This window comes from Nanorana parkeri, unplaced genomic scaffold, assembly GCF_000935625.1.
Source record: "Nanorana parkeri isolate BGI_ZX_2015 unplaced genomic scaffold, ASM93562v1 scaffold74, whole genome shotgun sequence".
Taxonomy (NCBI): Eukaryota; Metazoa; Chordata; class Amphibia; order Anura; family Dicroglossidae; genus Nanorana; species Nanorana parkeri.
Window position 1 is genome coordinate 1,515,949 of NW_017306342.1, and position 14,033 is coordinate 1,529,981.

The 14,033-nt window shown below is 41.0% G+C and overlaps 2 protein-coding genes across 2 annotated transcripts in view; one reads left to right on the plus strand and one right to left on the minus strand.

Annotated features, from left to right (window-relative positions):
• The window catches only part of TM6SF1 (transmembrane 6 superfamily member 1), a 24,961-nt gene extending 18,644 nt beyond the window's left edge, over positions 1–6,317 (minus strand). Inside the window, exons 1-3 of the mRNA XM_018576688.1 lie at positions 6,095–6,317; positions 2,304–2,407; positions 1,019–1,116 (exon numbers count right to left, since the gene is read on the minus strand). Of these exons, the coding sequence (XP_018432190.1) occupies positions 1,019–1,116; positions 2,304–2,407; positions 6,095–6,186 (294 nt within the window). The 5' untranslated portion in view covers positions 6,187–6,317. The remainder of the gene's footprint in view (positions 1–1,018; positions 1,117–2,303; positions 2,408–6,094) is intronic.
• Positions 6,318–13,896: 7,579 nt separating this feature from the next.
• CUNH15orf40 (chromosome unknown C15orf40 homolog) overlaps positions 13,897–14,033 on the plus strand; it is a 30,097-nt gene continuing 29,960 nt past the window's right edge. The window contains exon 1 of the mRNA XM_018576700.1: positions 13,897–13,916. The gene's annotated coding sequence lies outside the window, so the exon portion shown is untranslated. The remainder of the gene's footprint in view (positions 13,917–14,033) is intronic.

Below are 14,033 nucleotides of genomic sequence, written 5' to 3' on the forward strand. Positions count from 1 at the left end.
TGGGGGGGGGGGGGGGGAGAGTTATACAAACTGCATGAGATGCAGCTGACTTTCAGAGACAATGTTATCCAGTGCACAGGGCAAACTGTGTAGTATCCATAGACGAAGGAGGAATGCAAGGTTACTAAATATGGTTCTTTACACAGGAGACCTATAAACTGTGCAACCTGTATAAGAAAAATCTGCTGTTTAATTTCAGAAACATGGAGTAGTCCCCATTTTCCACAGCCTCAGAGTTATAACTGTAAAACCCCATCTTCCTGGACTCTAGCGGAATCAGGTCTAAGAAGGTATATACTAGTACGGAAGTTCTCATGGAAAGCTATTTCATGGTGTGGTTGTGCTGCTTTTTCAAACTCCGCCAGCAGGTAATGCTGCTAGTGAAATCTGTATTCACAGCTGTTCGCTCCATAAAACTCAAACTGTTGGGTACACCCGTTTATTTCTGAAACATCCCCTCTAATTAATGCAGACAGTGATAGACGTCTAGTCTTTTTAGATGTGTAACTGATATCTTACATCTGTATCCTCTTCAGACATATTTCACAAATTAATACTTTACAGTATGCAATATCTCCACCATTTACAGCATATTCAAATTTTCAATGCACCTGTCATTGAAACTTAAGGTGGAAGGATACCCAAATATTCAATTTTTTAAGCTTTGAGAGCTCTCATCTTCACTTCTGTCCATGACTCCAGCAGAGTTATCTCACCACACTCTTACTGTTGTAGAGAGGGCTCTGCCATGTCACCATCATTTTCATGTGACTGTTACTCCTGGATCCTCCACAACAGGAAGTTGTGTTAATGGCAAGTAAAGAACTTTGCAACACATTAGCACAAATTAATTTGGTTGAGAGCATTTTTATAGAGTAAGGCATTGTGCCAAACATACTGAAAATAGATTTGAGAGTTACAAAAACTTTATTTTGCATGAAAAAGGGAATAGTTACAGTCATCAAGTACCATAAATGTATAGAGCAGCTATGTACATATCTCAATTTCCTAATATTACCTCTTTTAAATATAGAGTCATAAAACCATCAATGATTCCATCCTGTTCCAGGCCAATGATAAGACCCACCACGCTGGTAAAAGCAAATACTGCATATACTAGAAAAGTAAAAACAGCATGATGGTTAAAAATACAGCACGGCCATTATGAAGACAACTTTTTAAAGATGGGTAAAGATAGAATCTGGTTATCACACTGTGCATGTGCTTTATCTAATATTGATGGATTATCTGCATAAATAGCATGCGGGAGTTGTTAGTGATCATGTCTACCTAGGGTGGTACCTTTGGCACAATAGTGATCAAGCACAAAAATCCAACTCAGATGATCAAATATTCCATGCGGGGTTGCCTATTGTGATACATAGGCATCCACAGAAATAAAGGCCAATTGCCTTTCACCTTTGAGAAAACTCCGGAAAACATCCTTTGTAACGCGGCAGCTTGAGCTAAACTAAAATGGATTCCTATTCTGAGTTCTCTTGGTGCGTTGACACTTCCTGTGGATCTTGTTGAGTTAGCAACCTGCAATACTGTTTGACTGGGTCCCAGAAGGTATGTATTTTGTATAAAGCAACATTTGAAACAGAACACTAAGCAGCACACTCTCTAGGATCTAAATGTATGCCAGCTAAGTGATAACATATCCTAAATAAAAATTGGATTTTCGCTAATAATTTTGTTTGGTTCATATGCCTTTCATAATGACACTGTCCTTCCTTCTGGAGGGTGGCCACTTCCGTTACCCATGGTCCCTGTGTGTTGTAAAATAGCCACCGATCCAAGCTAACTCCCGTGATGGACTACAATCTCATGTTTAGTTAGACTATACCTTCAGTACAAATTAGCTATCACAGGAGCAAGGTTGGAGCGGTGACTACTTTACAACACACACAGGGACCATTGGGAACAAAAGTAGCCACCTTCCAGAAGAAAGGACAGTGTCAGCAACAATTCAGAGATGATTTGAGGATCTACAAAGAATAAGATTAATTTTTGTTAATAGTTAAGGTACTTGAATGCATTTTCAAGATTTTAACTCCTGAGTTTAGTGTCACTTTAAGAAAATCCATAGAATAAATACTTAATTTATTCATATGTGTACACTAGATTAATGTTTTACAATGAACACATAGTACAGAACAGTGACGTGTGGTACCTCTTGCTCAGAGGAAGGGAGGAGACAGGTAGGAGCCTGCCTCATCTGCCTCCCCTGACCGCACGTCCCTGGTACAGAAACATTAACAAAACACAAGTCAAGAAGAAGGCTTCCTGTGGACACGTACCATAAAACAACGGATCCTTGGGTGGTTTCTGAATGACAAGCAGACGGGATAATAATGCTATGAACACCATAACCCCAGCACTAGCAACTGTAACTGGCCAGCAACTGGAAAATATAAAATACTTGACAGATAAAAGGACACATAGTGAGCAACTGCAGCACTGTACAGAAATAAATTATTTTATGTTAAGGTTGCTTTTTTTTATTCTTTTTTATTTTAAACATTACCCATAAAAGTAGTGGATCCAAGCTCAGATTATTAAACCATTTATAAAGTCAGCACATACAAACCCCACACTAATTAAAACGTTCTCCTTTCTTTCATCCACTAAAATAGGAGATGGCGTACATTCACTAATTAGATTCACTAATTACCCATCATTGTAAAGCAAATATGTTGCGCTCGGTCTATGTGAACAAACAATACACTAAAGTGTTTGTAAACGTTCTATCTGTGTATTAATGTGGCAATCCGTGTGGAAAAATTAAAATAGAAAAGGAATAAAAATAAAAGTAAAAATAAAGGTTCAAATCATTAATATGATAAACAATCAAACACTGAAACCTTCTCAGTTCATGCCAATTATCAACATCACTGGTTTGGTGTGTACATCTCAAACATGTGAACCTCTGAATTGCGATATAATGTAACAGCTCAATAGAAACATATTTCAACCGTGATATTAGTTTATACTGTGAACAAAATAAGAAAGAAAGAGGGGCATTGAGGTTGGTGGCCCCCCAATCCTCCTTGAAAACCGTGCAGATGAATTAAAACTCTAAAGTAATAGCAGCAAAGAAACAGACATTACCCATAATGTTTCCCGTCATTTGACTGGACTCCTATCTGTGCCTCTGTGATATGTTCTATTCACATCAATATGACTAGGTCATACAAACCTGTACACTTATATGATATTTGGAAGCAGTTGTGTATTTCATGTTTCTGTATCCTCAGCTTTATGTTTCCATAATTCATTAAAAATATTGGACAAGAAAACAGGAGATACTGCTGAAGTGAAGCACTGGGCTCTTAAAGGAGAACTATGAGGTGAGTGCTTTTCACTCCCCTCATAGTCCTAGCCGACCTGTGACAATGAGACTGTCACAGGTCGGCTCAGTAGATCGGGAGGTGAGCGAACACATACCGGCGTTCGCTCAGCTGGATGGATCCAGACATAATTGTCGGGATCCGCTTCAGCTGCGGCTTCTCAGTATACCGCGAGCTGTAGCTAGTTTGTGTCCTCCCGTTACCCTAAGGAGAACTATGGGGAAAAGCCCTGACCCCATAGTTCTCCTTTAATGATAAATCCATCAAACACACGTCACTGGCACAGCAAGTTTAGAGAGTTTGAGACAAGGATTATTCTTGATGCAGACTGAATGTTGGCTTTCATATGCTAGTCACACACATGGCAATTGTCTCTTTAAACCACTCACTACTAGATTTTCACATCATAAAAGGGATCAAGTAGACTAAAGGCAACCTTATAATGATGTATTTGTTTATATGGCATATATGTTACCATTATCTGTTCGTCTTTGTGAGGCTACTGTGAGGCTACTGGTTCGGGTCTTTGGAGGCTACTGAAAGGGGGCACAGCATCCATAATGCAGGTGTGTGTGTCCCAACTGCCATGGCTAAATGGAGCACATGCTAAACCAACTGTACCCAACCACTCCCTGAAAGTATTAGTGGATGTGGCACTGCTGGGATGTGCATTGGTGACTTTGTATAGTTGCTAACACTAGTTTGAGTACTTTAATGACACTGTAGACTGCATTGTATTTTTCCACTATCAAACGTAAATATATTTTACGACCTTGAGAGCTGCTTTTGTTCTTTTTATTAAATATTTCTACAGAAACCCCATCCTGTTATCCTACTTAGATTGTACTTAGGCCAGGAATGGACACAATTAATTCAGGAGCCAGGATGTCCAATCCAGTTGCCAGCAGAATTTTTTTTTAGCAGCCATCTCTATTGACAACAACAAGAGAAAACCTCAATAGTTAGGCACCATCTGTAATTTTTTAGCATTTAGATTTGGCTACTTGGCTCCTGATATTTGTCCAGCCCTGACTTAGATCTCAGATTTTATATGCATCTCAAGTACCACATATTATTCATGCAATACACCAACCAGCACCAGGAAGACCATTCATAAGCCAGAACCCTTCACTGCGCATCCAGGAGAGCAGGGGCGCCCACAACTTTTCGTCTGGAGATCTACTTTTCAAATGACGAGCTCAATGAGATCTACGAACGAAAAAACATCTGCGTTCAAGGGTGGGAGGGTGCGTCGGCATCGCAGCCAGGCCCCTGGGCATGTTCGGCTGATCCGAAGCCACACGAAGCAAGCCGATGTACGGCTGATTTCAGCCGATATACGGCTGAAATCAGCCATACCAGCCTGAAGTGAATAGCCGAACAGTGTTCGGCTCACTTCACTTCTGATCGGTCATTCACTCGGCTGCCCTCGGCAGCTTTGTGAATAGACCCCTTAGGCTTCATTTACACCTAAACATTAGGTGCGCTTTGGTATTCCTGCTTCAGGAACGTGCAAATTTCTGCAGCAGTAATCCCAAACCTGCCATTTAGTAGTGGCAGCTGTCACCTGTTCAAGTTAATGATCGTGTGACAGCGGCTGCATTTGAAAGCGGCAGAACGCTGGCACACTGCATATAAACGTATATTCCTGTGTAAAAAGAAAAGCATGCTGCTGAACTTTTTTTTTAAAAAGCTCTGGAACTGAACACAGTGGTGTGAACTTACCTCATTTAATACCATTGGAATTACTGTGTATGCCTTTTAGGTGCAGATTTTAAAAAAAACGCACTGGTCTGGAGATGGTGTGAACAAGCCCTCATTGTATTGGCATACACAATAATCAAAGTAATAAAAAAGGAAAAATAAAATTTATACTGTCATATTTAAAAACAAACACCCCTGAGGTCTATAATCCTTGGCTCATAGACCTATAAGTCAATAATAACGTTTTGCAAAGACCTCCTTAAAATATAACCTAGCTGCCATTCAGTGATTAAAATGTTATTTTTGTAACATAAACGGAATAACAGGTTTATTCTGGAGGAGATATTTGAAAGATGTTTTTATACATTTATTGGTGTATGTAAGGAGAAGGAATAAGAAAGTAATTCAAAAGAGAAGAGAAGAAAGCATCTCCAAGACCAGCCGTGGCCATTCCTTATAGTTCTTCCAATAAATGAATTGAAGTATATTATCGCATAGTAATGAAAACTGCACATCGCTCTTTATTGGAGCTTTATAAATGTCCTCTGGTTTCACCACTCTTTAATGGTGTGATCAGCAGTACTTGAAGACTGTAAGCCTCTGAGCAATGGGGATTTCCCAGAACCGAGTGCAAATAAGCACTAAAATGAAATGCATTATAACATTTGGCCATATATAATATGACCTTTACAAGTTAGTCATTTTGATTTTTTAAGCCTAGATGACAACAGTGTCCCTGTTTAACTTTGCCAGTGTCAAACACAATGTTATTCAATGTTATTCTATCCCTAAGTCAGGCAGCTGATGGCAGATGAGTATGGAATGATAGAGACTCATCTACAGAAGCTGAAGATATGAATGAGCAGTCATGGAAAGTTCTACCAATAGGGTATAAGGCACCACAAAATGATGAATCTAAAACAATGCATTTATTATGGCATGATAACACAATTAAAGCCAACCACAGTCTATTCAGTAAGGGTTTTTTTAAATAACTAATACTACTCTGTTTTATGCATTTGGTATTTTCCACTTACCTATTAACAGTAGACACATAGTTGAAAAGGTAAGTAACAGGAATGGCTGATAAAGACAACATAAATACACCGGTTGCAGCAGGCGCGCTCATGGTGGTAGAACTTGTGCCTCCTTCAGGAAAGCAGCATCTCCAGCTCTTTGTCTCAAAAGATGGTAGAGTTTATGATGTAGGGCACCTCTTGAAACAGTTGTGCTATGGCAGTGCTACCAGCTTGCTATGCTTTCTGCACTCTGATCAACCTCTTAGAAAACCTTCTCTTTTAGATGCAATGCTTTCTGCTCGGCACACACAAGGTTAAACACACGGGACACCCGAGCCTCCCCTTGTTCTGTACAGTGACACAGCTGACTGCTGTTTTCAGAGTTCGAGCTGCTTCAAATTCCTCCAGCGAGTGGCTGGCTCAGGCCAGTGCCAGTACAATACATCCAGAGAGCAGTGACCTCATTTGATTGAGTAAACTGGGAGCAAATCAGCAGCTGAATCAATGTGACATCATACACCCATGTACAGGCCTCCAGAAAAGTGTACAGATGTTTCATTTTTATTACAATTAATATAAATAGTAAGATTGTGGAATAGTTACTAATATTACTATTGTTAATAGTAAGAAGTGAATATTAGATGGTATCTATGGTCAAAAACAAAAAATAAATGTGTATTTCTATTTTGAATTTCTATAAGTTCTATCCCACTCCTAATAACCGTATTGATCTAGAAGTTTGTAAATGTACTTATTGAAGATGCCCATAGGATGTACTTCCTCAATGCACTGACACAATTTCACTCAATTTCACTCAGCCCTGTGAATATGCACTTCTTGTGTCACCATTCTAACTAGCCTGCCTTCTGAACTACAACTCAATGTCCGAAATCCCAACAATGTAACGTTATCATTGCTTGCTGGAAGCAATGCATGATGGGATCTGGAGTCTTGATAAATCACATCAGGCAGCAGGAAAAGAGACACAACGCACACTGGGAATCCATGAAGTTGTGGCAAGTGATGGGCAGACAGAAGGCAGCACTCACTACATAAAAGGGATTTTTTTCAAGTAAGCTTTGGTTGCATTTTAAAAAACAAGTCTAGTATGTGTTCCTATTACAATGGGGATGTTATAACAGGATAGTATATGATGGGACTTTTAAACTCCTCAACAATAGAAATTCAAGCTGTACTCCAGGCACAATAACCCTCATTTAAATATATCCCTCAATAGCCACAGAGGATATACATCCACTTTGTGTGCAACAAATAACTTTCCAAACTCAGATATGAATATAAAAAGTGTTGGTGACATCATCACTGTGTTGTACATAGCTTGCACAGAGAGCAGTGCTGCAGGAGAGGCCCCTCAAGTCCTCCTACTACATGCTGCCTGAGGAAAGTTACATGGGGGTGGGTTTGAGACCAGTCACTCTGCCCAAGGTGAGAGAGATGCAGTGGCTGGTCTTCATTACCTGAAGTTTCTGCATAAAGGAAAAGTGCTTGTGCTGTGTCATGCTGGATTACTACACAGATCTGGAAGAAATGGACAAAGAACACCAAGACACAAGAATACACATGCCTCTTGTATTTATACAATCTTTGTTTAAGCTCTCTGGCGGTATGATTATTCAGGATTTTAGCATCCCAAAGCGGTGCATTGTTTTTCATGGAAATTTGTTGTTTTATATTGTAGGCCTGTAATTCTTAGTAAATCTTAGGAATAACTCACCTAAATATCGTACAGCAGAGGACGCAGCGGCCTCGCGGTGACAAGGTAAGTGACACTTTTCTGTGCATTCCCGAATCTGGCTCGGGGTACCGCTCCTGGTATTGAACATTAACCCCGAGCCAGACTCGGGAATACCGCCAGGGAGGTTAAACTGGATTTCAGTTTTAAGCTTTGAGATGCATACCTACTTATAACTTCAGTTTTTTTTATATGGACATTGATGTACAGCAGTGATCTATCCCATTCTCCTTTGGTGGTAGCCTGGTGATCCTGGAACACACACAAGACGCATCGCCGAACTTGGCCTTGGGGCGGCAGGGAGAGTAAATCCGGCCCTGCCCAGGACCCCTTCGGTTCGGCAGAACTGAAGGGCTGCTGTATTCACTATAGCCCATACAGCTCCCGAAGTCGGCCGAGCGGCTCAGCCGAGCCGAAGGCATATGCTTCAGCTCGACTGAGCCGAGGTGAAAGCCGAAGCTGGCGGAACGGCTGGCCATTGGCGGGCCGACAGCCTGCTACTGACTGCTGGGCAGAGCCAGCCGTCCTCTCACGGCTGGCTCCAGCCACTTGCACAGACAAATCAGCGTCCCTGGTTACCATCAGGTCCCCTCTAGTGATTGACAGCAGCAGTGGGCGGGTGCAATGGCTAGTTTGCTATTGACTATTGCAAAGTGAAATAGCTAATAGGAATCTAGCTATGCATTCCTATGGGGTTTTTTTATTCTGACGGCTGCAGAACCGCCCGGCCAATAGAAAACAGTTGGGCGGAGCTAGCTGTCACTGCTAGCTCCGCCCAATTGTTTTCTATTTTATTTTTTCTACTTTTTAAACTGTTTTTCTATTCTGCTCGGTACCACAGAGGTACCGAGCAGAATAGCCCAGCCAAATGCCGCTCGGCTAAGTTCGGGAACTGTACGGGCTATTATCCCGTACAGCAGCCCTCCGGTTTTACTGAACCGAAGGGGTCCTGGGGCCAATGCTAGCCGAAGGATCGGCCGAAGCTACGGCTAGATCCTTCGGCTGCTTCGTGAATAGACCCCTAACTGTAAGTCAATGCACGCCGGACAGACATCGTGGGACAGGAAGATACAGCAGTCTTCACTGGCTCAGAGACCGGCACCAGCGCTGGAAAGACTGCTGGAAACAAGGGGAAATAAGAAGATGATCAGATCAAGAGGCATCATTTCAGGTAAGTCCTTACAGCAGCATTGGGGGGGAATTGTGACTTTAATTTCACTTTAATCAACAAAGTATGTGATAGCAATACCCAGAAGAGGAATGACTTTGGACTTGGATCTTTTCTCTTATAATTATAGTGACTAGGATTAATATTCCAAAAATGGCTTAGACAGCTCTGCTAAATAAACCTATCGCAGGAGTCCTCAAGTCCTCTCGGAGACTTATCTTCTTTATATTTTTGGCAGCTAAAATAGCAATTGCTAAGTCATAGAAAACCTCCACAGTGAGCTCTATTCTCATTATTTGTAAATCGTCAGCAACCATTACAATAATCCTTGGTGGTCCTTGCTCAGGCGCTTCCTGTTATAGGGTGGCAAGACTCTTTCCCTGTTTCCCAATTGTTCTCCCTGCCACAAGCTTCTTCAATGAAGATGAAAAGCGGTCGTGCTTATGCACATTGCTCACTGATCCACTGTTGTCACCATCAAGAAACCTGCCTGAAAACTGCCACTCAGCTATCACTGCAGTTTAAACAGGTAGGCAGGAAATTACCACAAAGAGGCTGCAAAAGATTAGCAGAAATGAGAGCAACAGAAGATAAAAGATAGGTAAAAACAAGTATTTTGCAATTGTTTATGATACTAGGGCTGCGAATAACGATTATTTTCATAATTGATTATTTGGCCGATTATTTTTTAAAATAAAACACACAAATGGTGTGTTACAAATATAAAGTTTACTTCAGAAAAAAAACAATATGCATATTTTTTGCAATTGCACAACACTGGAACGCATGACATTGCAGTACTACACGTTCCAGTGCGGGCGATCACGCAGGAGGTGCGTATAGTGTATTTTCATGCTTTTCAAGCACCCGGTAACGAGATGTATTAGCTACAGGTACAAGGTGACAGTGTCGATTTTTGATACTATGATCATCTGAAATCACTTTTTTTTATAGACATCCGGGTGTATGAGAAGAATTTATCATCAAGTTCTCTGAGTTAATTTTACATGATCCAAAGCTGCTCAATGTTTTCTATGTGCCTTGTCGGTGACCAGCATTGAAAAATGCCAGTTTCAATACAGTTTCTGTTTTTAAAAAAAAATCAAAGATATTTATTGATTTTGACATAACGGAACACATTTGTGGAGGCAGTAGTAGCACGTGGTTACAACATACAGCACACAAATCAAAGAGTTACAGAACTGTATTAGGATAGGCAGAGCTCAATTTTCAAGCAGAATGACAGATATCGCTGGTGGAGTAGACTCGCTAGTCGAACAGATCAAGTACATGTTAGGGTCCACATGGATACTGGGGGGCCCAACAAACTTGCAGGGTTATAAGAAGAAAGTTGTTCTTTTGTGAGTCACTGCATCACAGAGCCGCCATTCGCGCTGTGAGAGAACATACTAAACCACTGCAAACATTAAATATTAAAGGTTGCGCCCAAGAAGGGCAGTTGGAAAGAAAAAGAGAGAGAAGAAGAAGAAAGAGTAGGAAAGACTAGGGTGGGTAGAGAGAGGGCTTACCAGGGTCAGTTCCTTCACGGTCATACGTGGAGGAAGTTCATTGTCGAAGCGAAGTTTTAAAGTGGTAGCAGGTTGCTGTCAAATGAGTGCGACTAGAGATATTGGAGCCATGGGTGCCATGTCTTCCAGTCTGGCAGTGGTACGTTCATTAATGAAGGTCCAGTGGAGTCTGTGTTTTACTTCTGCAAAAGGGTTAACAGTGGACTTCCAGGATTTTGCCAATGTTTGCTTGGCTGCCGTGAGACCGTGCATCAGAAACTTATGATGGACATGAGTCCTGTTTTCTGGAGGGAGGTTGAGTAACACCACCTTCGGGTCAAACGGCAGCGCCTTACCTATCAGATTTGACAAGAAGTGCAGTACACGGTGCCAAAAAGCATGTGCTGTCGGACAGGACCACCAGGTGTGTATATAAGACCCCACTTCTCCACAATCTCGGAAGCGTGTCCCGGTACGAATGCCCGCATACGACTCGGGACAAGGTACCAGCGGTAGAGCAATTTGTAGCTGGTCTCTAGTGCGGTCACATTCTGGGAGCTGGATTTGGCCGTTTCCCATATAGATTGCCAGTCAGTTTCAGCAATGGGGCAACCAAGGTCTCTCTCCCAGGCAGATATATAGATTGGGGGATTAGTGGTGAGGTTAGCTAATAAACAGTCATATATGGAGGAGATTAGACCAGGGAAATGTTTCTGTTTTTAAAACATAATGTTATTCATTAAATTATAAAAGTTGGTTGAATTAGATCTAATAAGTGGAACACTCAGCTTTCACTTCTTTTATTTAGTTATGTAGCAAGATCTGGCATCAAAATGTTTACTGAACTCTCATGTTCCTTTTCCAGTGCTGGAAGAACTTTGCACTAGTCATGACACCATTTATATTGTTTTGAAATTAAGCTATTTATATGCACGGCAATGTTTGGTGCATGAATTACTTACGGATAGACATGGCTATTTTGTTAATCATAGGATTATGGGCCCAAGAAATAACACTGGAAAAAGAGGATAAAGGTCAGATAAAGGTCAGATGTTGGCATGAAACCCACTTATGCTCAGAAAATATATTTTCTAATAGCATGGTTACCTACTTTAGAATTCAAAATAAGGGATATTTAAGAGCTTAATGCAATCCTGTCACAATATTTTTAACCAAGCCCATGCTATGAAGACAAGACTGAACGTAACTGCAGGTGAAAGTAGGCTTGGTTGGGAAGTAGGTAATAGTAAAGAAAACCTGTACTGAGAGAATAAATACCATTGCTGACCCCTTCCTGTGAAAATGCTAGTTGCTTGATTGTCATGCTGATCCAATGGCTTCAATGTTTTCTCAGGCACTGACCTGGAATCAGTATGAAGATGAGGAGATCACTCTAACTATCTAATGAACATGCTTGTTCCAGGTCAGTGACTCAGATAAAATTAAAGTCAGAGACAACCAGGCAAGCGATATTCTTAGAGAGGTCAGCAATGGCCTATTTTTTTCTTGGTTTAGACATTTTTCCTTTAGAGCAGATGTTGCATTATAATCAAATGGAGAAAAAAGCACTATACCATTATGGGGTCTAATTATAAGCAATTTGCAGAGCCATTCACTCTGCAAACAAATACAAATTTCCTGTGTTCTTAGGCTTTGTCTAGTGACCATAATGTGGTATTACATTGCAATATATTACGTTCTAGCTGAAAAGAAATGTATTAAGAACATTCACAGGGTTATTCACATAAGGGTGAAGAGTTTGGAGAAGGCAGGAGAAGTGAACAATCTAGGACAACATAGCCGATTTGGAGAAATTCTCCAATTCAGCTCACTTTCCAGTTCAGCTATGTTGGCCTTGATTGTTCCCTTCTCCTGCCTTCTCCAAACTCTTCACCTTTTTGTAAATAACCCTGTTGGTTTTGTCTTTATCCACACAGAGCAAATGTTCACAGAGATTCACAGGGCAAACGGCTCTGTGAATTGTTTATAAATGGACCCCTCTCTGTTATCCCATTTTATTTATTGCCATTACATACTAGGATTGGTGGAGTCACTGTGTTATCCAAACATACTCTGCATAACTTTATGTGAAGTATATTTGGGAACATATATTGTATATGTGTAATTTCAGGTTACCTAGAGCAGTGGTCCTCAACCTTTCTATGGACGGGGCCCCTTGGTAATATTTGCCAAGGTGTGGTGACCCCCAACAGTAAAATTTAGGGATGACGTGGCTGCTGCAGCGACATCTGGCGGCGTGACGGGAGAACGGACACTGCTGCGCTAGGAGAGGGCTGAGGAGGACTCTCACCTAACACAGCAGAAATCACACAGCGACCCACAGATTGAGAACCACTGCTTAAAGGAGACAACTAATCCCAGAGGAATACAATAAATCGCAGCTATAGTCTATTATACTATAATGTTCTATTGCTGGGATTTGTAGTCCTCTGTAGCTGGTGTTATTCTGCATTGCGCTGTATAATGTACTATTGCTGGGTGTTGTAGTCCTCTCTAGCTGCTGGTATTCTGCATTGCACTGTATATAATGTATTATTGCTGGGATCTGATGTATTCCTCTATAGATGGTGTTACTCTCCATTGCGCCGTATAATTTATTATTGCTGGGATTTGTAGTCCTCTATAGCTGGTGGTATTCTGCGGTGCGCTGTATAATGATTATACGGCGCAATGCAGAATACCACCAGATATAAAGGAATACAACAAATGCCAGCAATAGTACATTATACATACAGTGTATAATGTATTGCTGGGATTTGAAGTCCTCTATAGCTGATGGTACATATACAGCACAATGTACCATCAGCTATAGAGGACTACAAATCCCACTACCCCAGCAATACAATAATGCAGCACCATGTGGGGGGGGGAGGGAGTGCAGGCTTACCTGAGCAGATTGTGAGAGATAGAGAGTAGAAAGCACAATCTTTTTGGTAGCTGCACTGTGGATATAACTGCGTTATGTACGCCGTCAGAATAAAAAAAAAACCACCATAGGAATGCATAGCTATATTCCTATTGGCTATTTCACTTTATAATAGCCAATAGCAAACTAGCTATTGCACCCGCCCTCTGCTGCTGTCAATCACTAGAAGGGGACCTGATGAAAAACTTCAGGTCCCCCACAATGGTGTGTTTTTTTTTTTTCTTTACTGACGAGGTCGCGGCTCAGACGTTGAGAACCGCTGAGACAGCTTTCCTGGTTTGATCTCTTCCAATGAAATCTCATGGGACTTCATGTGCAGTTTTGTAGCTACTGCTGGCAATCAGAGTTGAGCTCAGCATCATGTAGTAAGTGCAGCTGGGCTCTCTAAAGCAAAATATGCAGCTGATGTCCTAACGCTTTTTAAAAGTAGAGAGATATAAATTTTAATGAAAAATTATAATTAGAATGTCAATTTTAATGCAAAATCCAGTTTCAATTAAACCTGTAACTCGTTAAGAAATGATACAATCAAAGTGGTTACATGAATAAAACATAATAATATCATCACACACTATGCAGGA